A 23,365-nucleotide genomic window follows, 5' to 3' on the forward strand; every position below is an offset into this window, starting at 1 on the left:
TTTACTTTACAAATTTGAGACCAGTGTTCTACCAGGCAGAGTTTTAAATGGTCATGTGATGGACGGTAAATTATTAATCAATATGAATTTTGATAGTATTAATATTATTTAATAGTATTAATAATTATTTGAGAATATTGATAATATTACTGAGAATCTTTAAAAGCAAGGAGTAATAAATAGGCAAGAGTAGCTATATCTCCAGAAAAGGGGACTTAAAGTAAGGACAATGATTTGACAAAAACCTTTTCTAAAGGTTAACTTAATTATTTATAGCCTGTGTTCGACCTTTACATCACATCTTTCAATCACATGCAAGAAATTACAGAATTTTTAGTCGTAACAAAGTACAGTAGGTTTTGGTGGATGCCAATCAAGATGTTTTCATGACATTTTGATAGTCAGTGCATATGCTCTTCAAAGCTTTCGGTTTTCTGACAATGACATGGAAACACTTTGATTGACGTCAACCAAAAATCTATTTTGTCGCAACAGAAAATCCTACCATTTCCAACATGATTGAGAAGCTCTGAAATACTGGCTGGTAGGGCCATATGCAATGCTTCCCATTCACATACAAGTAAATAGCTTAATAATTGGTAAAATGTTCCCTTACAATAGACTCTCTGGCTAGTTTATGACCTCATATTTTTTTCGAAACTTAATGAAAAATCCTGGACAGGAATAAGTGACCTGATGTGTAAGTGTTATCAAAAAGAAAGCAAACAACAATAAAGTAAAGTCAATCCCCTAAAAAGTGATTAAAAGCAGTGTTGTTCAAACTAAACAACCTGTAGTCATGACAACATGGTCATGTAACACAAAGGATCTTCATAAGGACATTGTGGACATTGATAAGGCATTTTAAGGCAACTGCCTACTTTTGAACGTTCGATTTGAGCCCATGATGAGCGCGCGCCCAAAAACCGCTGAAAAATCTACAAGATTTTATTGAAGAACCATATGCGTTTTGAGCTTCAACAGGGCAAAACCCTCAAATTTTGCACAGGACTCTATTTCTTAATAGTTTACTTGAATAAACTCCTAAAAATCTAGGTTATATCAACATTTTAGAAAAAGTTAAATATTCTAACACATGAAAAAATAGATTTTTGTAGGGAATTTTTTTTGACTTTGAGATTTTTTAAGAGCACCGAAACTACAAAATATGACAAATCAATGTATCTCTTTGTCTTTTTGTTGAAAATATCCACGTATTATTGTAGAATGATTGACTAGCTTTCATTCATGCAATCATAGAGTCTGCAAATAACTATTATCTTATAAATTTTAATTTTTTCCTAATCACTTCCTGTGGCACAATTTTTGCTCCAAAACCTCACACATAGGCTTCCATTTAAAATGCTGATTATCTCGAAAACAAGCTTGGGACACCCAATTTTTCTTTCCAGATTTGGAATCAGCATTAAATTTCAATTTGGAAAATTGAAGTTTTAAAAAAAGTTTAATATTTTTTCCAAAAGTAGGCAGTCACCTTAAGACCTTGTCAGGGAACAAAAAGGTATCAAGCTGATGGGACTAAGAGATGCTAAGGAAATAGCTTGACTGAAATGTACCAAAAGAAGGTATGATAGTGCATTTGGGCACTGGTTAATCTATCGTGGTTTAGTAATTGACCAAGCACAAAATTAATTATGCAATTATGGTCAAAGGATCGATGAATTGTGACAGACAGCAGTGCAGTCAATCATGAATGGCAGACCAACTGACCACACTCAACCTTGCTCAACTTATCAAACGTTGTTTGAATGGATCACTTCAACAGTCAATATTGACTCGTGCTCAGCTGTAAGTATCACCATACCCAAGCTTACTACATAATAAACCAGTTTTGAATTCCAAATTACCGCTGTGTTCCTTGATTACAGACTACAGGGTTATCCACGTATCAGTGTCTAAATATTCACAAATACCAACGGTAAAGTAAAGAATGCACAACTCCAACAATACAAACACTTTGAAACTCGACAGACCTTGACTGGAACACGTGAATATTCTGCACAAACTCAAGGCTAGCCCTGTACAAACGAGTCTGTAATCAAGAAACACAAGTTATTGAGAACAAGGTCCAAAAAGTCACTTGACCATTCATCCACAATACACCACTTGCATGTGACGTCAAAGCAGCTCAATCTGGGGGACAAAACAAAAGAATCCCAATCTCCTGAGAATTGGAACCTATTGTTTTGTCCCCCAGATGAAGCTGCATTTCGACATGCTGCAAGGGGTCTATACTGCCTGTTTTTAAATGCCAGCTAGAGAAAGTTAATTTGAAACTCTAGCATGGTAATGAACATCTGTAAGAATCTCAAAAACTAATATTCACATAATCAACAATTATTCATATTTTGTATATAACACATGTTTTTTCACTGAACTGAAAAACTAATAGCCACTTCTGGATGTTACTCTGGTGGTCCTAAGGTACTATGTTCTTTTGGGAGTATTCCTCTCAGTGAACATATGAGTATTGTATTCTGTTATCTATCTATTCAGCTATCGAGCGAAAGTCTAAATAAGACAGAACTTTTTCCGTTTTTTTGCCTCCATTGACTTTGATTGCTTTTGGTTGATCGCTTTGTTTCGCTTGTTGCTCCTTCTTCTGTTTTAAGACCATTTTTGTTATAGCATTAAATATCTGATAAGAGAAAGTAAAAGAGAAATGTCGTTTAGTTAGTTGGGTCACTACTTTCAGCAGCAGACCAAGAATTTATTTTTGTGTCTATACTGTGTATTAATTAGCAGTAGACACTATGCCATAGAATTTACCCGGATATACTTTATATCCTATTTAACTAACTCAGGTTTAGCCTTGAATCAGTGTCTAAATATTCACAAATACCAACGGTAAAGTAAAGAATGCACAACTTCAACAATACAAACACTTTGAAACTTGACGGACCTTGACTGGAACACGTGAATATTCTTCACAAAATCAAGGCTAAGCCTGAGTAAATCAGTCTGTAATCAAGAAACACAGCAGTAATTTGGAACTCAAAAAAGGGTCTTTTCTTACCTCTTCAACATTTATATTTTCTTTGGCACTTGTTTCAAACACTTGAATATTCATTTGTTCCCCAAACTTCTGTGCATCTTGTGTTTCTACTACTTTTCTTTCAGGACAATCATTTTTATTTCCAACTAGAATAAACATAACAACAGATATTTTTTCGAGAAATCCAGGGCTCGAAATAGGAATTTATATTAGCCTGCCATAGTAAAGGAGCATGGTAAAAGGAGGTCATTCCAGTAAATTTTGCATGCCATTTTATTATTCATTTGGCAGCACATCGTTATTTTTGCCTGCCAAACCTGAAATTTGGCCTGTCATTTGACCATTGGCAGGCCGCTATTTCGAGCTCTGAAAATCGTGTCTGAAGCCCCAGGCTATTACTTAACAAGTGTTGCAAAGCACTCCAATATGCATCATGCTTCTCCTAACAATTCTGCCAATCTTTGCATGCTCACAGCATGCACACGCATTTTGTATTTCCTTATTCATAACTAAAAATTTTTTAAACAGTTTTTCACGGTTTTGATGTCCTCAATCTGTGTGTGGCAAAGATCCAGATTTTCCTTACCCAATATTCTAGTTACATCATCACAGTTCTGATCAATTTCATGAAGCCATCGCTTCACATTTACAAAGGTATCAGCACTGGTAACATCATATACGACTATTACACCATGGGTCCCGCGGTAATATCTGAAAAATAATAGGTTGTTTCAAGATTTAATAAAATTTATGTTTCTTCTGTTGGAGTTGAAGCTTCATGATGAAGTATCATAGTTTAAGATATCAAGAAAAATGCTTTCTGACTTAGACTTACGTTGATGTAATAGTCCTGAAGCGTTCCTGTCCTGCAGTATCCCAGATTTGTAATTTGACTTTTTCTCCATCTATAGTGATTGTCCTTATCTTAAAGTCCACACCAATGGTCGTAATATAAGACCCTTAAATAACCCCAAACAAGGAAAAGAAATATTAGATTTCAACGAATTTTTGGTATTTTATTTTGACTACACGTATAGTAACAATATGAAATGTCATTGATCACTTTATCAACTACACATATTAAATAATCTTTCCTAGAAACATGTCAACACCTTTTTAATCTATAATGAGATAATTTGCTGCCAATTATTTTTGATTGCTTGCCAGTAAGTAAACTCAGTCAAGTAACCAGGCTGTAAATACCTGAAATATTGGTAAAGTGAATATTATTCAATCAAAAAAAAACTAATCGATTTAAAGATGGTCATGAAAAATTGTGCAAATTAATTGTCAACTTGCATAATCTCAGGACAAAAATTTTTTGCAAGTAAATTTAAACAAAATAAGTAAAGTAAACCTTAAATACATATACTTGTGTCTATATTATTCGTTCTATCTATTTCTTTGCTCAAGCATTGAAGCATGAAATGTCTAAGGAATAAGTATGGACCCATTGATTTTGAGATAACAAACGATATCATATACAAGTGCTTAACTATTAACAGATTGGTCCTTACTTGTTTACAAGAACATGTCTTACAAAAGTACTTTATCAAAGTTAAATCTGGCACAAGTGCATGTTACAGTGTATATACATTCCAGCATGCTTTCTATGCATGCATTCATTACGTGTATATACATGTACAGTACATGTACAATATGTACAATACATGTACATATTAGGTATCATAGAACAGCAAATAGAAAATCCAATAAAACTTACCAGAAAACATATTATCTGCAAATCTAAGCAATAAACTGCTTTTTCCAACACCTACAGAATAGACAAATGATGCATTAATGATATAATGACAGATAAAGCAATGAGCCATGTTTCCAATCTAGTGGTCTCAGTTCCTGATCAAACTGGAGTTTGAAAGTCGATTTTTGTGGAGGGAGGAGAACCTGGAGGAAAACCCTTGAAGCACAGGAGAGAACCAACAAATTCTACTCAAACACGACACCAAGCACAGGAGGAATTAAACCTGGGTCGCATTGATTAAAGGGCAACGCCTTACCAGCGCACACTATGTGTGCTTCTAACACAACAACAATAATTAAAACAAAGGAAAAAAATGTTTTTCTAAATAAAATCTCTGACTGTAAACTTATTATAAGTATCACACTTAAGTTAGTAATATGAGAACTGAAGACACTGAAGCTACAGTTTTAGCTTAACTCCGAGGATCATTTCAAATTTCCTGTTTTTATAACTACTTGCACTTTCTAAGCCTTTCACTACATCAGTTATTTCCATATCAAACAAACACACACAAAAATTGCTCTATAGATCCAACACATTCATTTACATTATTAAAAATTCAAAAACTATTCTTTATACCATATCAGTATTTCTTTAAACATAGTGAAACTTAGATGACATTACATCTAGCTGGCCAAAGTGCAAAAACTTTATGCATTATTCAGTGTGACATAAAAGTGAAAACTTTATATGATAGTAATTACAGCTTATGTTATTAGTCACTCTTTTAAGTAACACTATAATAAAATTCAATAAGACAATACGTGATATATTTAAATTAGTATTCTATGGTTTAAAGAGTTTATATATGCTGATCGATGAAATAGCACAGTTACTGTACAACGTCAGAATATATTTATGATTAACCTTATAAACAAAACGTTTCTGTCAAATTTTTCTCTCAAACTTTGTTAGATTTATGTATAATAATGTTCAAATATCAATAATAATATAATTAATAATGATATAGAAGTTAAATATTTAGCTCATAGTTATAAAATTAGGGATATATGGATTATTACTAGGTACGACATCATGGTGTTGTTACGTCATCACTAATTTTTTTACGTGACGCTAAGTTGGAATCATGCCTGGAAATACCTAATCTAAGATATCTATGGATCAAAATCCATCAAAAAGTCCTAGAGTCATACCGTGAATACAATTAGGTGAACATTGTATGAATATTATAGAAAATCCTAGATCGACTTCATTCACAAAAGTAATGATCAATGTTTGAATGTAATTAGCTTGTATCCAACAGATTACACACTTCGCATTCGAAGTATTACTTCTTCTTATGGTTGTGAAGAGAGATCTTTTAGGATCATGCTGACGAAAACAAAAAAATACAAAAAAACAAAAACAAAAATAACGTGTATGTTTTCACAAGACGTGAACGTGAATATACCCTCTGAACCAACAAAGACGAATAATTTTGAAAGCAGTTTGTTTACACTTCAACAATAAAACTGCAATACCTTGGACAAACATCTGTACATATGATCCAATCATACCCTGGGCTTATGTGCGGATGGTACTCACATAAAATATTCATTGAAGAGTTCCCAAGAAAGAAACATTGAATTGATTCAGTTCAGGACCAGGAGATCGAGCCAGAAGGCCAGCAACAATCGTTTTCAGCCGGTTTATCGCAGTGGTTTGAGTATTTTGAGTTCTAATCATCCACCAAAGACCCTAATCCTTCGCCCATTCCCTTGCCCTGATCACCCATTTTTCTTCACTTACCACTGTCTCCGATAATAAGGAGCTTAAATAGATGATCGTAGTCCCTTGCCATATCTAAATCACGGTCTAAAAAGCCTTCAGACTTGAAGAATTCACAATTTTTCCATGTAGAATCTGTGCTCACAGGAAGTGACTTGAAGCAACAAGACAACCGAACACGTCACGTGGTTTAGCTATTCGAGGTGGGGCCTGATCATTAGTCACCAGGCTATGCTCTTTCTAGACACTGAAAAGAGGCAAACACAGGCAACCCGTGACACTAATAAAACATCACACTTTTTATTATATTTTTTAAGATATTAGATTAAAGGCGCGATTACGTGGAGCTATTTTTTCTGCAACTTGTGTCGCAACGGGGCGTTGCGACACAAGTTGCACGGCAGCGCGTCATAATCTACAGTGCAATTTGAACGATGTTGCGAGACCGGTTGCAGCAATCGTTGCGAAAGGTAGAATGTGTAGAGACACTCTTGCAACTTGTGTCGCGACGCTGTTGCGAGACAATTTGCAGAGAAAATGACTTCGTGTAAACGAGCCTTAAGAGCGTCGAAGATCAGAGAGAAGCTTATCATAATTATTATTAGTTACGAGCTCCTGAAACATGAAAGGAGGAAACCACAGGTAACCCATACCCATAGACCCTAGGGGAAAAAAAGCAAAAAATGGTAAAAATAAAAACCATTGCTTAAATGATTGGTTGAAAAACTGATCTCAGATTAAACCTCGGGTTATAATTATTATATTAGTTGCAAGGTTATTCTCTGACGGGCCCCCCTAAAAAGGCGCCACCACAGGCAGCCCATTAACTATTAAAAACAGAAAATCAATGGTCAAATTGGAAAATAAAATCATGTATTATTAATTTTCGTTATAAATTATACACTGTAAGAGATGTTTTTTTGGAGAAAATCACGAATCGTATAGACTGGTTGATAGGACGGAACGTCGGTTGGCTGAATTTTTGATCACGAAATTTTCGCCGAATTTTCTACTTTTGAAGGGGTACGAATAATCTTAATGTACAGCAAAAACATTCTCAACTTTTGAAATTTGATTTTTGCTTCTAATTTCCGAATTATGAGAGATTTTTTATTTTGGAAAATCAGGAACCGTGCATGCGTGGAATGGAATGAACTTCAGCTAAGTGGATCGTGGATCGCAAAAACATTTTTACGCCGAATTTGCAGCTTTTGTCTCATAATTTTTAATTAAATATTCATAATTAGCAATTTTATGATGAATGTTTCAAAAAATCTATATTAATTTTTTTGTTTAAATTTGGATCAAGATGGAAACTATGTTGTTGGAATATTTTTAATTCGTTTACAAACTTCGACAATAAGTCTATCCAGATTACAGTGTAATCAAGAGTAGGATTTATAAAGATATTGCATTGGTTGATATAAGTTTTTTTCAGGGTTTTTTCTAGTGGAGACGAGGCCACCACAGATTACCCAAATTATGGTCTTCTAACTTCCTAACCAGCCTCAGCAAAAACACACAAAAATTCTATATCGAAATTTAAGCAAATTTTTAAATTATTTATAAATGAGCGTTTAGTTTTTCTACATTATTTCTCTCATTTCTGTTCCCTTTTATTCCACTTTCGTTTCCAGGGATTTCCCAGTCGACTGCTTCAATAAAGGCGAGGCTACCTTTTCCAACAAGGAACGCCTTGTAACTTTTATATTTTCCCCGGGTTAAAATCATCAATAATGTACTGCAAAAATGTTTAGAAGTACTCGTAAAATATCTCTAACGATATTGAATTCTTCTAGATCGAACATCAACTACGTTAGCTTACGAAATGTCGATATTGTGAGACAATCGTCAAGTCTTATAACGAGGTATGGCACATTTTTGTATTACATAATGCTTCAATGAAACAGCCTTTGGGCTGATCAGGACTTGAGCAAGTCAGGACTTGACGCCTTTAGCCCAGGGTAAAGTCTAGCACTATGTTAAGACCTCTCTTTAAGCCCTGTTTTTAATTTTATTTTCATAATAATAGTTCTCCAGTGCGATTAGCATATGTGAGAGTTGAAGGAAAGGACACAGATCCAGACCCACCTTTATTTATTTGCCATGGGTTATTTGGAGCTAAAAAGAACTGGAGAAGTATTGCTAAAGCATTGAACCGGAAGACATCCAGAGAGGTATGCATGTTAGTATGGTGGTGTCCTGTTATCTCTAACCTCCTGGACACCAGATAATAGGGTTTTATGTAATTCATTAAATGGAACACAGCCTCAAGTTTGAAATGATGAGAAAGATATTTGGGGTTTGAAATGACAGGTCTCCACTGTATAAATAAGATGATGATTGCCACATACATTTGCATGGCAGGAAACGTTTTTTTATACTCATATCAGTCAATAATTATTCTTATTTCTTATAGATAGTTGCTATTGATGCAAGAAACCATGGTAACAGCGACCACCACCCTGAAATGAATTACTTTGTCCAGGCTCTGGATGCAAAACATCTGATTCAGAAATTAGACATTCCTAAGGTGATAATAATTGGACACAGTATGGGAGGCAAGGTTGCCATGACGATGGCCTTGTCGTTTCCTGAACTGGTTGAGAAAATCATTGTCGTCGATAGTTCACCAGCTCCTTCTATCTCAGATGAGGATATACAGAGATATCTAAAGACAAAAATGGAAATGGGTCAGAGTAAGATTAGGAGTAAAAGAGATGCAGAAAAAATGATGATGAATACTGTTAATGTAAGCACCCAAACCTTAGTTTTTCTAGAGTTCTTCAATTTTAACTTATGTACTCTTTATTTATATATCCAGGTCTGCTCTGAAGAACTCTACCATATTACTTATTTACATGCATCTCTTTTCTTTTTGTCGCCTCAGAGTCGAATTTTAAGACAGTTCTTCCTGACCAATCTTATACCATCAGAGGAAGGTTACAAGTGGAGAATAAATTTGGAAGCTATTGATAATAACTTGCAGTATCTTATGGATTTTCCTTCAAAATTTCCACACAAACAGTTTAATGGAGAAGCCATTTTTATTGGTGGAGGAAGATCAAGATATATTCAGTAAGTGGTTTCAAGTTTAAAAAAAGGATTTTATGTGAATTTGTAAGCCATTAATAATTAGTATTGTGTATATATATATTTACACTTGATTGCAGAAAGGTTGTAGTATACATTTATACAAATATCTAATGAGATGCAAGATATCAAATGAGATGCAGGATTTAAAACATGCTTAAATATGATTGCTTAGCCACAGCATTTTGTGGAAAATATTTTTTAACTTGAGTTTGTGCAATACGTGTGTCTCTGATACAATAGAAGATAAGGAAGACCAAATAAGCTACTTTTTAAGTTTTGCATCTCATTTGATATCTTGCATCTCATTAGATATATGTATAAATGTATACTACAACCTTTCTGCAATCAAGTGTATGTAATATATACAGTATGAGTGGGCGTGTTGTGTCAAATATACAAACTTGAAGCATAGCCAAGAGTTTGTATATCAGATACAACACGGACACAAATACTGTAGATCGCTTGTCAAGCATCTAGGTTAGTTCCTTTGTGTTTCACTAAAGTTTTCAAAATTAAAGTGAATCTGGCCAAGAAAATCCAACTTAAAGTTTATGCAAATGAACACAATTTTGTATCAGATTTACAACACTCTTCGCGGTCGTGATTTCTGTTGTGTTTTCCTCATGAATTATTAATGAGTTTGACAAATACATACATGTATATATATATATATTCTCCTAGTCACTTCCATGTAAAGTCAGCTTTATAGCCTGCATTACAGGTGTTCTTGGTTAGCTGACATAGCTGAGCAAATTAGACTAATAAAGTAGTATTACTTACAATATGTTATTATCTGTATTCTTCACAGAGAAAAGGATTATGATATAATCTACAAGCTGTTTCCCAAAGCAGAAATCACCTTCATCCCTGACTGTGGACACTGGGTTCATGCAGAAAAACCAAGAGAGTTGATGGAAATAATTCAAGATTTTCTAATGCGGTATCCATGACAATGAATTGATTGACATTTTTATAGAGAGGAGGGCAAGAAGTGGTCATGAGAGGTGATATTTTTTTTCCAAACAAAAGAATCTCTTGGAATTTCCAAACACCAAGAAATGAATTTTGTGGCAAATTTGAGGTTCTAAGATAGAGGTTGTAGAGATCAGATTAACCAGAAATCATACATTTATTTTGTAAGAACTTTCTTAAGAATATATTTTCAAAATATTAGTTTGTTGTAGCATCTATGCCAGTAAAAATTCAAAATGAAAAAAAAAAAACACAATATCCATTCCATAAAAAAAATCATTAATATCTATCACTGCCTTCTCAAGTCTTTCAAGTTAGCTAATGTATACCGTAAATCTACTTTAAAGAAAGGCAAGGTTTTTCTTGTTGCCTGATTGACCTAGCCTTTGAGCAGCTTGTCTTTAATTCTGCTCAACCAAAGTTAAAGTTGGACTGTATGAAAGGGATCCTGGTTCTGAGTAGAAGCAGTGAGTAGTAAAAAGCTGCACAAGGTAAGAATATTTCTGAGATGGTTTTCCTGTGTAGAAGATCATGTAAACACACCAAATTATCACAAGGCAGTGTGACTTTTTGATATAGTGCAGTATGAAGTATTCTTCGATATAAAAGTCGTAGCTTTTTTGCAAACAAATTGCTACTTATACACCCTCCAAATCTGTCACCATCAATACTGCATGCAACAAATGCAACAATGGTATGCCCACAGCATAATTCAAGTCCATTTTAAAAGGAATGCAGGGAACTGCAACTTATTGACAATATTTTCACTGCCATGACTGGAGTTCATGAGAGTTATTATTACGTCATCACAAGTTATAGTCTTCTTACCAACTCGTCCACATTGAGGATAAGGAGGTCCTCTTATATCAGCATCAATAGTGTAACATACATCTGGTTCCAACTTCACAGGGGGGTGAATCATCACTGTAAATCCAGGATATAAACCATCTATCAACTCTTCTCCAGTCGTATAATGTTGGTGGCCAATGCTTTGATAAAGGATAGTATATGGGTCATTGGCTCGATAAATTTCTATGTTTACTTGATACTGACGGTTGTGAAATCCAATTAACCTGACACCAGCGAGAGAGACACGTTTGTTTACCAGTAAATCGATGCAAATAGGACCCTGGATGTTCGTCTCACCAAGGAACATCTTACGTGTACGAAATGACATTGGCTGTAGACTGCTCTCATCATGACAAAACCTCACCTCTGACCATCTTTCCTTGTGTTGTCCTATTCTTCTTTCACACTTGAACACTTCCTGTCTTGCCTCAATCCCGCTAAAAGCCTGCATAATTTCAACGATTTCGCTTTTAATGAGAATGTCACTAGGCAGGACATAAGAAGCAAATTCCTTCTGTGACATTACTGGAAATCTGATAAGGTGAACCGCCTCCTCTCCCAGTTCATTTCGTTTTCTACCCCCTTCTACTAGTTCCGCTTTAGGATTTTTCTTATTCTTGATTTGAAACGACGCCCAACGATCAGCAGCATGAAAAAGATCAATCTCTTCAATATGCAGCCATTCTCTAGCAAGTACTTCACAAAGCAGTTCACGAGAAATGTTTAAAAACGGTTGTGAAGTGACTGCTCGTTGGGTATAGGTGTCGATAATATCCCAACAAAGATAGAAGGCTTTCTTGTTGGCAGTGTTCTGAACTTGGGGAAGAACGGTGAAGACATCCTCTGGCTTAAGCGATTCCCTAAGGTAGTGATTACACCTCTCAACAAGAAATGGCAGCATGTATTTATCAGCAAGTAGCATCACTTCCATCACATTGCTCTCTGTCAAGTTTACCTCATCTGTATAGACATAATGAAGCAGTTCTTCCAGCCCTTCCTTGGTGCAGTCTGGTAGATCTACAACCTGTCGTGTCTCAGCCAGCTGTCCATAAAACATGGCTTGGAAGACTGGACTACTGATAGCCAATACGTATTTATGAACAGGAATGTTTACCTTATCTCCGCTCGAGTCTACAACAGAAAATTCGACGTCACAGAACAAAGAATTATTCAAAGCGTAAAAACTACGATCTCTAACACTCGGAAGAGTAGTTTGCCAGAATGAGGAGTCCATTGTTAAGCTTTTTACTTTAAAAGTTTATCGTATTGGGTCTAAGAGTTTCGATAACCGAATATAAACTCCAAAGGGACTCCAAAGTGAAATGCAATATGGCCTTCGGTCCCTGGACCTTCTCCTTTACCGCTCCGCTTTTATTTTTGGGCTTCCTGTGTCGCGGAAGGGGAGGAAAGAAATAATAGGTAATATGCGATGCACGAGCAGAAATCTCTAGCACAAAGCATGATGGAAAAACGAAAAAATAAATTAATAAATAACTTTATTTAAGTGTCAAGAAGAGATAACTAGCAAAAAACTAGTGTGAGCTGCGTCGGTGTTTCTAATGAAACAGTAGTGATAAAAGGATAAATTATACACCGTGAAAAGATGAAAAAACTTACTGACGTTTCGGACGCTAGTCCTTCGTCGGAGTAAAAGAGGTAAGTGTCGGTGTATTTAGTTCATACAACTAATTGGGGACGCTGAAATGAAACTGAAATGAAGGAATGATCAAAGAAAACTAAAGTGTTTTAAGAATCCCAATATACAAGGAGGCAACTGACAACTCGACGGTGGGTCTTCTTATGGACGTCCAGTTTACTCAATTGCAAACTTTCAAAATGGGAATAAGACTGTCAAGCTTGTTTGATTTTCATCTTGAGCTCTTTATTCAAGAAAAATAACCGGGAGCTAGGAAATTCCCAAGTTAAACGAAAAACGAGTCAGATGCAGAAAGGTCTATATATAGAACTCAAATGAAAACACACAAGTGCCTTTAAATGCCCATAATTTATTCGTACTATTCGTGTTTAATATCAAGCATATTATATACTTAATGTTTTATTTGCTCAAACCCTTAACCATTTGAGCTTTCTTGGAAGAAAAAATCAATGCCTTAGTATTATTTCTCAGTAGCTTTTAGTAGCTTGCTATCAGTCGTCTGTCTTCTTACTGGTCTGGCATGATAACAAGAATAGCAGGATGCAAATCCCAGCACCTTTTAGCTCCGGTGTCAGAGGAATCGCATGACTGAATGACAAAACGTGTATTGGACTTACTCCACTTAACGGCCATTGAATGCTCATGGGCTGAGGCAGTTGAAGAGATCACGTTCACTAACCCTCCTGCCTTTGCAAAACTGACCTAAAAAATCAATTATATAATAAATTATTTTAGTTGTAGACTCTTTAAGCTGTATTACAATGGTAGACTTAGAAAATTTGGAAGCCTTATCTTTTTCCAACCTAGAATTCGTAGGGTCTCGAATAGACCTCCTCGGCTAGGGCATACGGTTTTCCCATGCATTTCAGACTTCGTGTTATTTCTCTTAGAAAAAGATTCGTTTGAGTTGTATCCATATTCATGTCTTCTCAAGTGCAACAGAGGGCAACCGTTAAACAAAGAAATTATATGTTAAGAAATCATACTCTAGGAATGACACGTGGTCTGAAATGGGAAAACATTGCGCCCGAGCGCGCCCGAGCCGATAAAGTCTACTTTGAAATTCTTTTTATAATGAGCTTCATAAAAAAAACGTCAGACGAGTTTTCCTTTGACTTACCTCATCAGAAGTTAGCAATATTTCATGTGTATGGGGCACAAGAACTTTGGACGTAGACAGTTGAACCTGAAGCCTCGTGTCTTTATTTGGAGGTTCTGTTGGTGCTGGCCCACTTTGAAGTGGTTCCCTGAATATATAGCCATTTGTCTTGGACTTGAGAACCATGTCTTTCAATGCATTCAGTTCCTTCCACACAGCACTTCCTTCGCCGTGTATGGGCATGATGGGATAGCGTTGACGTAGAATACCGAGGTCTCCGATTGGTGGAAAGAAGATTCTTGTCCCAGTTGCTTTACAGATCCTCATGTCACCTGGAGTAAAGAACCAAAAGATACACACTTGCTCAAATAAGATTAAAAGAGAGTAAATACCTGGTTTGAAGCGTAGCTAAGAGCTTTCAAGGCAAGCGAAAATCTACAGTCCTTTGACTAAACGTTGTCGTTAATCGGATCATCCCTACGCGCCTAGACCGAAAAGGATAACGGGCAAATTACCCAGAACTTGCGTCATCCAAACTGCTCGCCAGTTTAAATCTTCGTCGTATGCTCGAGGCATGGTCTTAACAAATTAAATGGGATCGAAAACAGCGAGCTCAAGACGTGTTAGATAACATATGCGGCAGCTAGTAACTGTAAATTAATTACCCCCATGATCCTGTTCGGTCTAGGCGCGTAGGGATGAAGCCGATCAAACGACAACGTTTAGTCAAAGGACTGTATGCAATCAACAAAACATCGATTCGCTAACATGGACATATCTATGGGGCCCGCCGGCTTCATTGTGAACATTGTTGGCACGTAATCTTTTACATTGATTTTTGTTAGTAAACATAAGTAAACACAAACCCTTTTTGTCCAAGACTCCAACAGAATTCTTAGTTGTATCAGCAGCATCCGCTTCAACTTCGTTCCCTGCAAAGAACTCCATTGGAGTACGGTAAAACTTCCTGCTGTTTGTGCCATTGAATGCTTTCTCTTTGATCAAGTCGCCATTTCTTCCATTGGCCGTAACTGTATTGGCATAGCCCTTGCCGTCTTTTCCCTTGAACTCAATGTCGTATGGATTCCACTTGCTTAAGGGAGTAAGGTAGATGATCTCTAGGGGGATGGCATACGACCATTTTTGGTGCCAAGTGTTACAGACCTTGTCTTCATCTTCACCTTTGCATCTGTTGAGAGTCATGCCTCGAACCTTGGGTTGTGTGTTCATGGCCATGAAAAGATTTTGGTCAGCAAAGGCACGATGTCTAATGGATGTGCCCATTGCATCGGGTTCGGCAACTCTGAACCACCGATGATATCTGTCTGCTCTGAGCTTTTGGTCTTGTTTTTCTGGAGCCAAGGAATAGGCTGTTAAACCAAACGCGTCATCATACAATTCACCTGGATAGTTGTCTTGTCCAGGAATCTGTCCAGAAACACAACCATTAGCACATACATTACAACAACTATATTAACACATGTTAATAGTACATGTTCATTTGCCAATTCCAGCAACGAGAGAAAAAATGGAGAAAAAAAGGAAAACAGCGTAAATAGGATTGTCCTAAGCGATAACTTGTAGCCCTACCTCTGCCATAAGCTCGTCAAGAAGTCCAAACTTTGCTCTCTGAAAGCGTTCTGTGAACTTGTCTTCGTCATAAGGATTGAGTTGGAAGCGAGCAGCACGTGTCACAGAATGTTCGTCGTAGGTTCTTCTCCCTGCCATTCGAGGTGCAACTTCATCAACTACTCGTAGGCGGTTTAGAGGAACATCTCTGCTGAGTGGATGGCAAAGGATGCGATAGTTCCACTGGGCAAATTCAGGCAAATCTTCATCTGTGATGTTCATGACTGCGGTGGGAAGAAACGAGAAGTTCTCCAAGTTGTCTTTTCTACCGGCGTAAGAAGTGAATCGAACTTTCTCTTGCAGGTCAAACCAGCTGGATGCGTCTACAAAATGCCTGTCACTTTCGAACGGTTCATCGATCTTGCCTTCTGATGCTGCTGTCCAAGCTCCCTCGAGATAGCACAGCACAGGTTTGAAGTACTTGCGATAGTCTCTGACACTGTAGTCTTGGTCTTTCCATGCCTTGAACCATTCACGCATTTCTTCAATCTCTAAACTGACAGTTTTCTTGCTCGTAACCTCTGGTGGAACGTCTGGGAAAGGAATGTCCTCTACTGCATGTAACTCCTTGCTGGTCCTGTGAGGCATGTACAAGCGATAGTCATTGTGTCTTGTGCGGAACTCTACCCCGTTGAGGACTGCAACAAACTCTCCCAAACCTACAGTACGATCATTGTTAGAATGGTCATGGATGGCGACAAGACGGGTTGCACTACCGTGGGACTGCGAGTGGTAGTTTTGGGTGCCATCTCGAACATGTCGAACTTGCTTCACACCAGAATCAGCATCAGATCTTACTCTTTCCTCCACGAACAATTGCTGTAAGATCATTTGTCTGGTTAACGAGCCTACGGTCGTCTTGAGCGATTCCACGGTCTGTTTAAGCTCCGCTAACGTATCTTCTCGTATTTGGGGTTCCAGATAGTCAGTGGATCCCAAAGTACCCCCATCAGCCAGGAAAATGGATGTCGTCAAAGTAAGACAAACGAGAGAGACTGGAAGCAGTTGCATTTTAATTTCTTTGAGAACTGCAAATAAAATATATTTTGTTTGCTAATCTGGATCTTAGAATAAATAACGAATAAATGATAAGTAGTTGATAATAATTTCCTAGATAGCGCGTCCTCAAAAAAGGCTTCATGTTAAGCGAAGCTCAGCATAAGAAAAAAAGAAAAATGCAAAGAGGCGCATGCGGACGAGGCTAGTTTCATGTGATGCTAAAGGAGTTCAAATAACACGTTCTACGGGAGACTTCAGGTATTCTTTAATATACTAGCAGGATTTTTATCATACAGGTTTAAAACCATGCACGAGTTTTACTTGCAATTAACTATTAATATTTAGCGTCTTAAAAACAGGAAAAACTCCTTTAAAACTACTTTCATGGTATCGTTCTACTTACTTTGGTGCAGAAGACTTTTAGCTTGGCACAATCCCGTCGAAGAGGACTTCTTTAATCGATGTGTACTCGACGGCTGAACGTCCTCCAACTGTTTGCCAAGAAGCTAGGAAAAGGCTTTTACTCAGACTAACAAAGGACGGTTTGGCCTAGTATTATAACGAGGTTTCAAAGTTTGAGAGAATCTGATACGTGCAGGATCCCATACGGAATTCTAAAAAGCAAACGTTTTGTTTGATTTTTGTTTTTGTTTTACTTTTGTTTTGTTTTTTTATTTAAAAAAATTTTTTTAGTTAAAAGAGGGTTCTATGAGGCTTTTACAAAACAACGTCTACTCTTAAGTTACTTCAGGCTGCGGCTATTAATAGCAGACGTTATTGTCTGAAAGGAATACCCTGTAATTTAGTAAAATATATAAATGTTCTATTCATTCGTATGTGCAAAAAAAAAAGCATTTGACAAAATTTGGACATACAGTATCATAACCTTTTATTTTACTATATTTTGCTTTTAATCTCTCGACCTGTTTCATATCAATGGGCCAAGATTTGGTTCATGCACATGAATTGTATACACGTGTAAGGTTTCCATAAAAAATCCGATCTTAAGTAGTGTGGCGCGACTTTCAAACAAAACTGAATAAGTTCATTAACAAACCCATTCAGCTTTGGAAATGTTTTGATATTATTTTCAATACGTGTCGTTTCTTAGAAATAAGTTTCGCGGTGTCTAGCTCATCCATATTGATATGTCTTCTCCAATTTTCTTTGTTGAATTGTGTTACGGTCACCAAAAAGTTCGGAGAAAATTTAAGAAAGATTTCTTTAGTTAGCTATCTTAACAGCAATAAGAAAAGCTTCAATCAAGTTAGAAAAAGGATATTTTACTTGTATTTAGAGAACTAACTGAACAAACCAAGTAAATAGTTCATTTAAAGTCAGTACATTTGTACAAATCCGAGAACAATCCGAACTTCTTGGTGACCGTAACACAATCCAACACAATTTATACCACGTAACGGTTAGAGCCGAAAAGGTGAATTGATGACATGTGGTCTGAACTTGGGAAAACATTTCTTAAAATATCCTCATTTTCTCTCTCTCTCTCTCTCTCTCTCTTTAATGGCATGGAATAACCTTAACTAAACGAGAAAGAAACCTTGGTGAAAGCTCAATGGATGGAATTGGAATTTAGCAGCAAAGTTTTCTTTTTAATAATCTTTTACTCAGTTAGATGGCTCTTGTCAATTGCCAAATTCTAAAGCCTAAATTCTTAAGCCAAGGAAATAATACTGTAATAACCAAATAACCTTTAAAAACTGTTGAGGCGGTTTTCTTTAACAGACGTTCGAGTACACTGGACCGTGTACAGCAATAATATTAGATACTGTAATTAGGGAATGTTTCAGCAAGATAACCTTGTTTTCTTGTTTTCTTGGTTTTCTCCTACGTCATCATGAATTTCAAAAGCGTAAATTCGCATTATAATGAAATAAAAGTTTCATAATCTCGTAAAGCGATCCAAACTACATATTCTGGCCAAATTTTAAGGCTGTAAAGCATTTAGTTGCGGAACTATAGGCGAGTAAACATGACGCAATTTTGGGTTAAAATGTATGGAGCGGCCATCTTGGTGTTCCAAGTTGGTACACCATCATGGCGGACGAAATTCCAAAGGCTTAAAATGATGGAATATTTAATATGTTTGACTATTTTTCACTTACGCATACTTCAAATAGATATTTTAAACGTGTCTAAGGGAAAATCTTTCAACTAAAGTAAATTATTTTACTATTTTTATCGCTATTTAGATAGACGTGACGGTATTGCGTGACACAAACTCAACCTTCATAACTCGGGAACCAAACATCGAAATGTGTCGAGATTTTTTCTTGTGACTTATAACACTGATTTCTAAAACATACTTGAGAAATGTCTTTATACGATCTATAGTTTAGATTTTGACCTTTCTCTCTTTTTTTTCTTTTTTTCTTCTTCTTCTTCTTCTTTGTTTTCCTTTTTTTTTTTAAAAAGTCATTTACATATACCACCCATTATTCGGGTGTCCAGTTTTTTTTAAATCAAAATTAATTAATTTATTTATTCAATATGCAGCTTCTATAGTTTGTCAGACACAGAACAGACGAATAGCAAGACGATAATTAAGAATGAAAATAAAGTGCTTTTCCTTTTCAAACCAGACACATTTTAAGTAGCGACCGATTCTATATAATGCCACATTAATTTATGCAGGAGGAATCTTTAAATAGACAATATACAATAGACATGGACCAAACTCAAGAGTGTCTAGAAAAACATTGTTTTTAAATTTGAAAGATCTAGTCTTCTACCCGCTGTTGCATATTTCATGATTTCAAAAATATACCCCAGCCCGACTCTAATAAAGTAAATTGATTTCTAATCTACTGACGTCGATGCCACGTGATTCAAATAATAGCTGTTCATTCTGTAGATTGGATAAATGAAACCCTTGTGATGTAGGAAGCGTCACATACCTTGAATGCAACGTGTGTTAAGACAAGTAGCGAGAACAAAAAATACTTGGCAAGTAAGTAACATTTTATAAATATTTTTTATTGAATCAAAGTCGACCTTTTTGCTAAAAATATTTTTCTCAAAGACTATGATATCTTTCACTAATTTGCTAGTGAATTTTGAAGTAAAACAGATTTGGTAATTTAAACAAAAACAAAAAAAGAAAGCGATCCTTCAATGCTTTTAGTTCCTTTTTTTGTATGGAGAGAAATTTCACTGATTGAAATCTCAACAGAATCTTATTTATTTTGCTATTTAGGACCACATGTCATCATTACCCAACAAATGTTCATACTTTTCTTTTTCAGTGCATTTATATATCTTATAAGGTTTCTGTGACTTTATTTATTCCATAGAAATGAAGCCATTCGTTAGGCTGCTTGCTGTTTGGATGGTTCTTCTAAGAATGGATGGCGCTCTTGGAACACACGTAAGGGTATTTCCTCGAAATCCAGATTCCGTTGAAGAGCTTAAACAGACCGTGGAATCGCTCAAGACGACCGTAGGCTCGTTAACCAGACAAATGATCTTACAGCAATTGTTCGTGGAGGAAAGAGTAAGATCTGATGCTGATTCTGGTGTGAAGCAAGTTCGACATGTTCGAGATGGCACCCAAAACTACCACTCGCAGTCCCACGGTAGTGCAACCCGTCTTGTCGCCATCCATGACCATTCTAACAATGATCGTACTGTAGGTTTGGGAGAGTTTGTTGCAGTCCTCAACGGGGTAGAGTTCCGCACAAGACACAATGACTATCGCTTGTACATGCCTCACAGGACCAGCAAGGAGTTACATGCAGTAGAGGACATTCCTTTCCCAGACGTTCCACCAGAGGTTACGAGCAAGAAAACTGTCAGTTTAGAGATTGAAGAAATGCGTGAATGGTTCAAGGCATGGAAAGACCAAGACTACAGTGTCAGAGACTATCGCAAGTACTTCAAACCTGTGCTGTGCTATCTCGAGGGAGCTTGGACAGCAGCATCAGAAGGCAAGATCGATGAACCGTTCGAAAGTGACAGGCATTTTGTAGACGCATCCAGCTGGTTTGACCTGCAAGAGAAAGTTCGATTCACTTCTTACGCCGGTAGAAAAGACAACTTGGAGAACTTCTCGTTTCTTCCCACCGCAGTCATGAACATCACAGATGAAGATTTGCCTGAATTTGCCCAGTGGAACTATCGCATCCTTTGCCATCCACTCAGCAGAGATGTTCCTCTAAACCGCCTACGAGTAGTTGATGAAGTTGCACCTCGAATGGCAGGGAGAAGAACCTACGACGAACATTCTGTGACACGTGCTGCTCGCTTCCAACTCAATCCTTATGACGAAGACAAGTTCACAGAACGCTTTCAGAGAGCAAAGTTTGGACTTCTTGACGAACTTATGGCAGAGGTAGGGACACAAGTTATCGCTTAGGACAATCCTATTTACGCTGTTTTCCTTTTTTTCTCCATTTTTTCTCTCGTTGCTGGAATTGGCAAATGAACATGTACTATTAACATGTGTTAATATAGTTGTTGTAATGTATGTGCTAATGGTTGTGTTTATTCTGGACAGATTCCTGGACAAGACAACTATCCAGGTGAATTGTATGATGACGCGTTTGGTTTAACGGCCTATTCCTTGGCTCCAGGAAAAGAAGACCAAAAGCTCAGAGCAGACAGATATCATCGGTGGTTCAGAGTTGCCGAACCCGATGCAATGGGCACATCCATCAGACATCGTGCCTTTGCTGACCAAAATCTTTTCATGGCCATGAACACACAACCCAAGGTTCGAGGCATGACTCTTAACAGGTGCAAAGGTGAAGATGAAGACAAGGTTTGTAACACTTGGCATCAAAAATGGTCGTATGCCATCCCCCTAGAGATCATCTACCTTACTCCCCTAAGCAAGTGGAATCCATACGACATTGAGTTCAAGGGAAAAGACGGCAAGGGCTATGCCAATACAGTTACAGCCAATGGAAGAAATGGCGACTTGATCAAAGAGAAAGCTTTCAATGGGACAAACAGCAGGAAGTTTTACCGTACTCCAATGGAGTTCTTTGCAGGGAACGAAGTTGAAGCGGATGCTGCTGATACAACTAAGAATTCTGTTGGAATCTTGGACAAAAAGGGTTTGTGTTTACTTATATGTTTACTAACAAAAATCAATGTAAAAGAGTATGTGCCAACAATGTTTACAATGAAGCGGGCTCCATAGACATGTCCATGTTAGCGAATCGATGTTTTGTTGATTGTATAGATTTTCACTTGCCTTGAAAGCTCTTAGCTACCTTCAAACCAGGTATTTACTCTCTTTTAACCTTATTTGAGCTAGTGTGTATCTTTTGGTTCTTTACTCCAGGTGACATGAGGATCTGTAAAGCAACTGGGACAAGAATCTTCTTTCCACCAATCGGAGACCTTGGTATTCTACGTCAACGCTATCCCATCATGCCCATACACGGCGAAGGAAGCGCTGTGTGGAAGGAACTGAATGCATTGAAAGACATGGTTCTCAAGTCCAAGACAAATGGCTATATATTCAGGGAACCACTTCAAAGTGGGCCAGCACCAACAGAAACTCCAAATAAAGACACGAGATTCCAGGTTCAACTGTCTACGTCCAATGCTGTTGTGCCCCATACACATGAGTTCGTTCTAACATCAGATGACGTAAGTAACCAGCTCAGAGCTGTAGAAAGCCTTGAAAAACGGGAGGGGGTTGGGGTTATGTGATCACAAAAACCATTCATATTATTTTTGCTCCCTTGCTGGGGGAAGCTAGGGGGCACGTACCCCCCTCCCCCCTCCCCCCTCTCCCCTCCTGCGAGCGGTTTGACCCTGCAGATGAATTTCTACATAGAAAGTTTGGTGAGCATTCTAGCTCTTTTCAAAAGAATGGTTGGATCACTTGATGCCTATTAATAATAGTTATCTATTAATATAATCTGTATATCTCTTCAGATGGCATTTCTTAAAGCAGGAGGATCCTTGGAAATCATCACCACGACAATGTCGGCACATGAGCATACACTAATGGTTAAATGGGCAGCATATAACAGCCGTGTTACCATTGTTCACTGTGATGATAATGATACTGCTAGTAAGAGATGCTGGGATAGACATCCCGTCATACCTATCCCCATTCCTGATATGTAGCAGATATTATGCGACGATATACACGAAACTGCAAAAAACGTGAATGTAACGATAAATCTAACAAATTAAGTCATCGTATTTAATTTGAGCTAAGAAAATTAATGTAATAAATCATTTGCAGATGGAGGAAAATGAGGAAGTATTGTTTTAGTGTTCAAGGTTTTCTCGACTGACAGTATTTTACTTTTAGAAACTTAACATTGTGCTTTATTTATCCTCGTTAAGCAACACGAATATGACGTAAGAAGAAATGGAAGAAAACGGGCGGACGGATGATATGGATGAATGGATGAATGGATGGGATGGGATGGGATGGGATGGGATGGGATGGGATGGGATGGAATGGGATGGGATGGGTTTTGATGGGTTTTGATGGGATGGGATAAGATAGGATGGGATGGATGGTTGGTTGGTTGGATGGACTGATGGATGGATGGATGGATGGATGGATGGATG

At 37.1% G+C, this 23,365-nt stretch overlaps 5 protein-coding genes across 6 annotated transcripts; 2 read left to right on the plus strand and 3 right to left on the minus strand.

Annotated features, from left to right (window-relative positions):
* Window positions 1-233: 233 nt before the first annotated feature.
* On the minus strand, window positions 234-6,698 carry LOC116306315 (ras-related protein Rab-35). Its single transcript, XM_031716349.2, has 6 exons — window positions 6,528-6,698; window positions 4,740-4,790; window positions 3,852-3,975; window positions 3,603-3,727; window positions 3,038-3,162; window positions 234-2,659 (listed from the first exon to the last, which is right to left on the minus strand). Exons 1-6 carry the CDS (start codon window positions 6,577-6,579, stop codon window positions 2,510-2,512), a joined length of 627 nt encoding a protein of 208 aa, XP_031572209.2. The 5' UTR covers window positions 6,580-6,698; the 3' UTR covers window positions 234-2,509.
* Window positions 6,699-7,827: 1,129 nt separating this feature from the next.
* On the minus strand, window positions 7,828-12,778 carry LOC116306313 (BTB/POZ domain-containing protein 6). 2 transcript variants are annotated; one of them, XR_004198247.1, is made up of 2 exons: window positions 10,383-12,778; window positions 7,828-9,177 (listed from the first exon to the last, which is right to left on the minus strand). XR_004198247.1 is itself a non-coding variant. In XM_031716346.1 (2 exons), the coding sequence occupies exons 1-2, from the start codon at window positions 12,655-12,657 to the stop codon at window positions 9,149-9,151; spliced, it is 1,284 nt and encodes a 427-aa protein (XP_031572206.1). In that variant the 5' UTR covers window positions 12,658-12,778; the 3' UTR covers window positions 7,828-9,148. The 2 variants fall into 2 exon arrangements, 1 of the variants encoding a protein (XP_031572206.1); XM_031716346.1 differs by having other exon boundaries at window positions 11,403-12,778.
* On the plus strand, window positions 8,235-10,552 carry LOC116306314 (sn-1-specific diacylglycerol lipase ABHD11). Its single transcript, XM_031716347.2, has 5 exons — window positions 8,235-8,374; window positions 8,539-8,683; window positions 8,926-9,258; window positions 9,397-9,584; window positions 10,411-10,552. The coding sequence occupies exons 1-5, from the start codon at window positions 8,256-8,258 to the stop codon at window positions 10,550-10,552; spliced, it is 927 nt and encodes a 308-aa protein (XP_031572207.1). The 5' UTR covers window positions 8,235-8,255.
* A 631-nt stretch (window positions 12,779-13,409) lies between the features above and the next one.
* Window positions 13,410-17,344, minus strand: LOC116306312 (uncharacterized). Its single transcript, XM_031716345.2, has 5 exons — window positions 17,211-17,344; window positions 15,770-16,836; window positions 15,046-15,607; window positions 14,201-14,511; window positions 13,410-13,782 (listed from the first exon to the last, which is right to left on the minus strand). Exons 2-5 carry the CDS (start codon window positions 16,817-16,819, stop codon window positions 13,588-13,590), a joined length of 2,118 nt encoding a protein of 705 aa, XP_031572205.1. The 5' UTR covers window positions 16,820-16,836; window positions 17,211-17,344; the 3' UTR covers window positions 13,410-13,587.
* A 2,352-nt stretch (window positions 17,345-19,696) lies between these two features.
* Window positions 19,697-23,041, plus strand: LOC116306321 (uncharacterized). The gene is made up of 5 exons (XM_031716355.2): window positions 19,697-19,775; window positions 20,119-21,155; window positions 21,321-21,882; window positions 22,113-22,423; window positions 22,715-23,041. Exons 2-5 carry the CDS (start codon window positions 20,121-20,123, stop codon window positions 22,907-22,909), a joined length of 2,103 nt encoding a protein of 700 aa, XP_031572215.2. The 5' UTR covers window positions 19,697-19,775; window positions 20,119-20,120; the 3' UTR covers window positions 22,910-23,041.
* The last annotated feature ends 324 nt before the right edge of the window (window positions 23,042-23,365 follow it).

Source organism: Actinia tenebrosa, unplaced genomic scaffold (assembly GCF_029948245.1).
Source record: "Actinia tenebrosa isolate PJP-AT-01 unplaced genomic scaffold, QUT_ActTen_1.0 PGA_scaffold1__47_contigs__length_23844297, whole genome shotgun sequence".
Taxonomy (NCBI): Eukaryota; Metazoa; Cnidaria; class Anthozoa; order Actiniaria; family Actiniidae; genus Actinia; species Actinia tenebrosa.

Excerpts from the sequence above, each read along its gene's own strand:
- LOC116306315 (XM_031716349.2), bottom strand. The coding sequence starts at position 6,579 with ATGGCAAGGGACTACGATCATCTATTTAAGCTCCTTATTATCGGAGAC. Across the intron at positions 3,728-3,851 it reads TTCAGGACTATTACATCAAC|ATATTACCGCGGGACCCATG; the intron begins GTAAGTCTAAGT and ends ATTATTTTTCAG. Across the intron at positions 3,163-3,602 it reads TGATGTAACTAGAATATTGG|TTGGAAATAAAAATGATTGT; the intron begins GTAAGGAAAATC and ends TGTTTATTCTAG.
- LOC116306314 (XM_031716347.2), top strand. The coding sequence starts at position 8,256 with ATGTTTAGAAGTACTCGTAAAATATCTCTAACGATATTGAATTCTTCT. Across the intron at positions 9,259-9,396 it reads TGATGATGAATACTGTTAAT|AGTCGAATTTTAAGACAGTT; the intron begins GTAAGCACCCAA and ends TTGTCGCCTCAG. Across the intron at positions 9,585-10,410 it reads GGAAGATCAAGATATATTCA|AGAAAAGGATTATGATATAA; the intron begins GTAAGTGGTTTC and ends TATTCTTCACAG.
- LOC116306313 (XM_031716346.1), bottom strand. The coding sequence starts at position 12,657 with ATGGACTCCTCATTCTGGCAAACTACTCTTCCGAGTGTTAGAGATCGT. Across the intron at positions 9,178-11,402 it reads TCCTCAATGTGGACGAGTTG|ATATCTCTGTATATCCTCAT; the intron begins GTAAGAAGACTA and ends TTTTGTCTTTAG.
- LOC116306312 (XM_031716345.2), bottom strand. The coding sequence starts at position 16,819 with ATGCAACTGCTTCCAGTCTCTCTCGTTTGTCTTACTTTGACGACATCC. Across the intron at positions 14,512-15,045 it reads TGGAGTCTTGGACAAAAAGG|GTGACATGAGGATCTGTAAA; the intron begins GTTTGTGTTTAC and ends TCTTTACTCCAG. Across the intron at positions 13,783-14,200 it reads TATTGCTAACTTCTGATGAG|GTCAGTTTTGCAAAGGCAGG; the intron begins GTAAGTCAAAGG and ends TTGATTTTTTAG.
- LOC116306321 (XM_031716355.2), top strand. The coding sequence starts at position 20,121 with ATGAAGCCATTCGTTAGGCTGCTTGCTGTTTGGATGGTTCTTCTAAGA. Across the intron at positions 21,883-22,112 it reads TGGAATCTTGGACAAAAAGG|GTGACATGAGGATCTGTAAA; the intron begins GTTTGTGTTTAC and ends TCTTTACTCCAG. Across the intron at positions 22,424-22,714 it reads TCGTTCTAACATCAGATGAC|ATGGCATTTCTTAAAGCAGG; the intron begins GTAAGTAACCAG and ends ATATCTCTTCAG.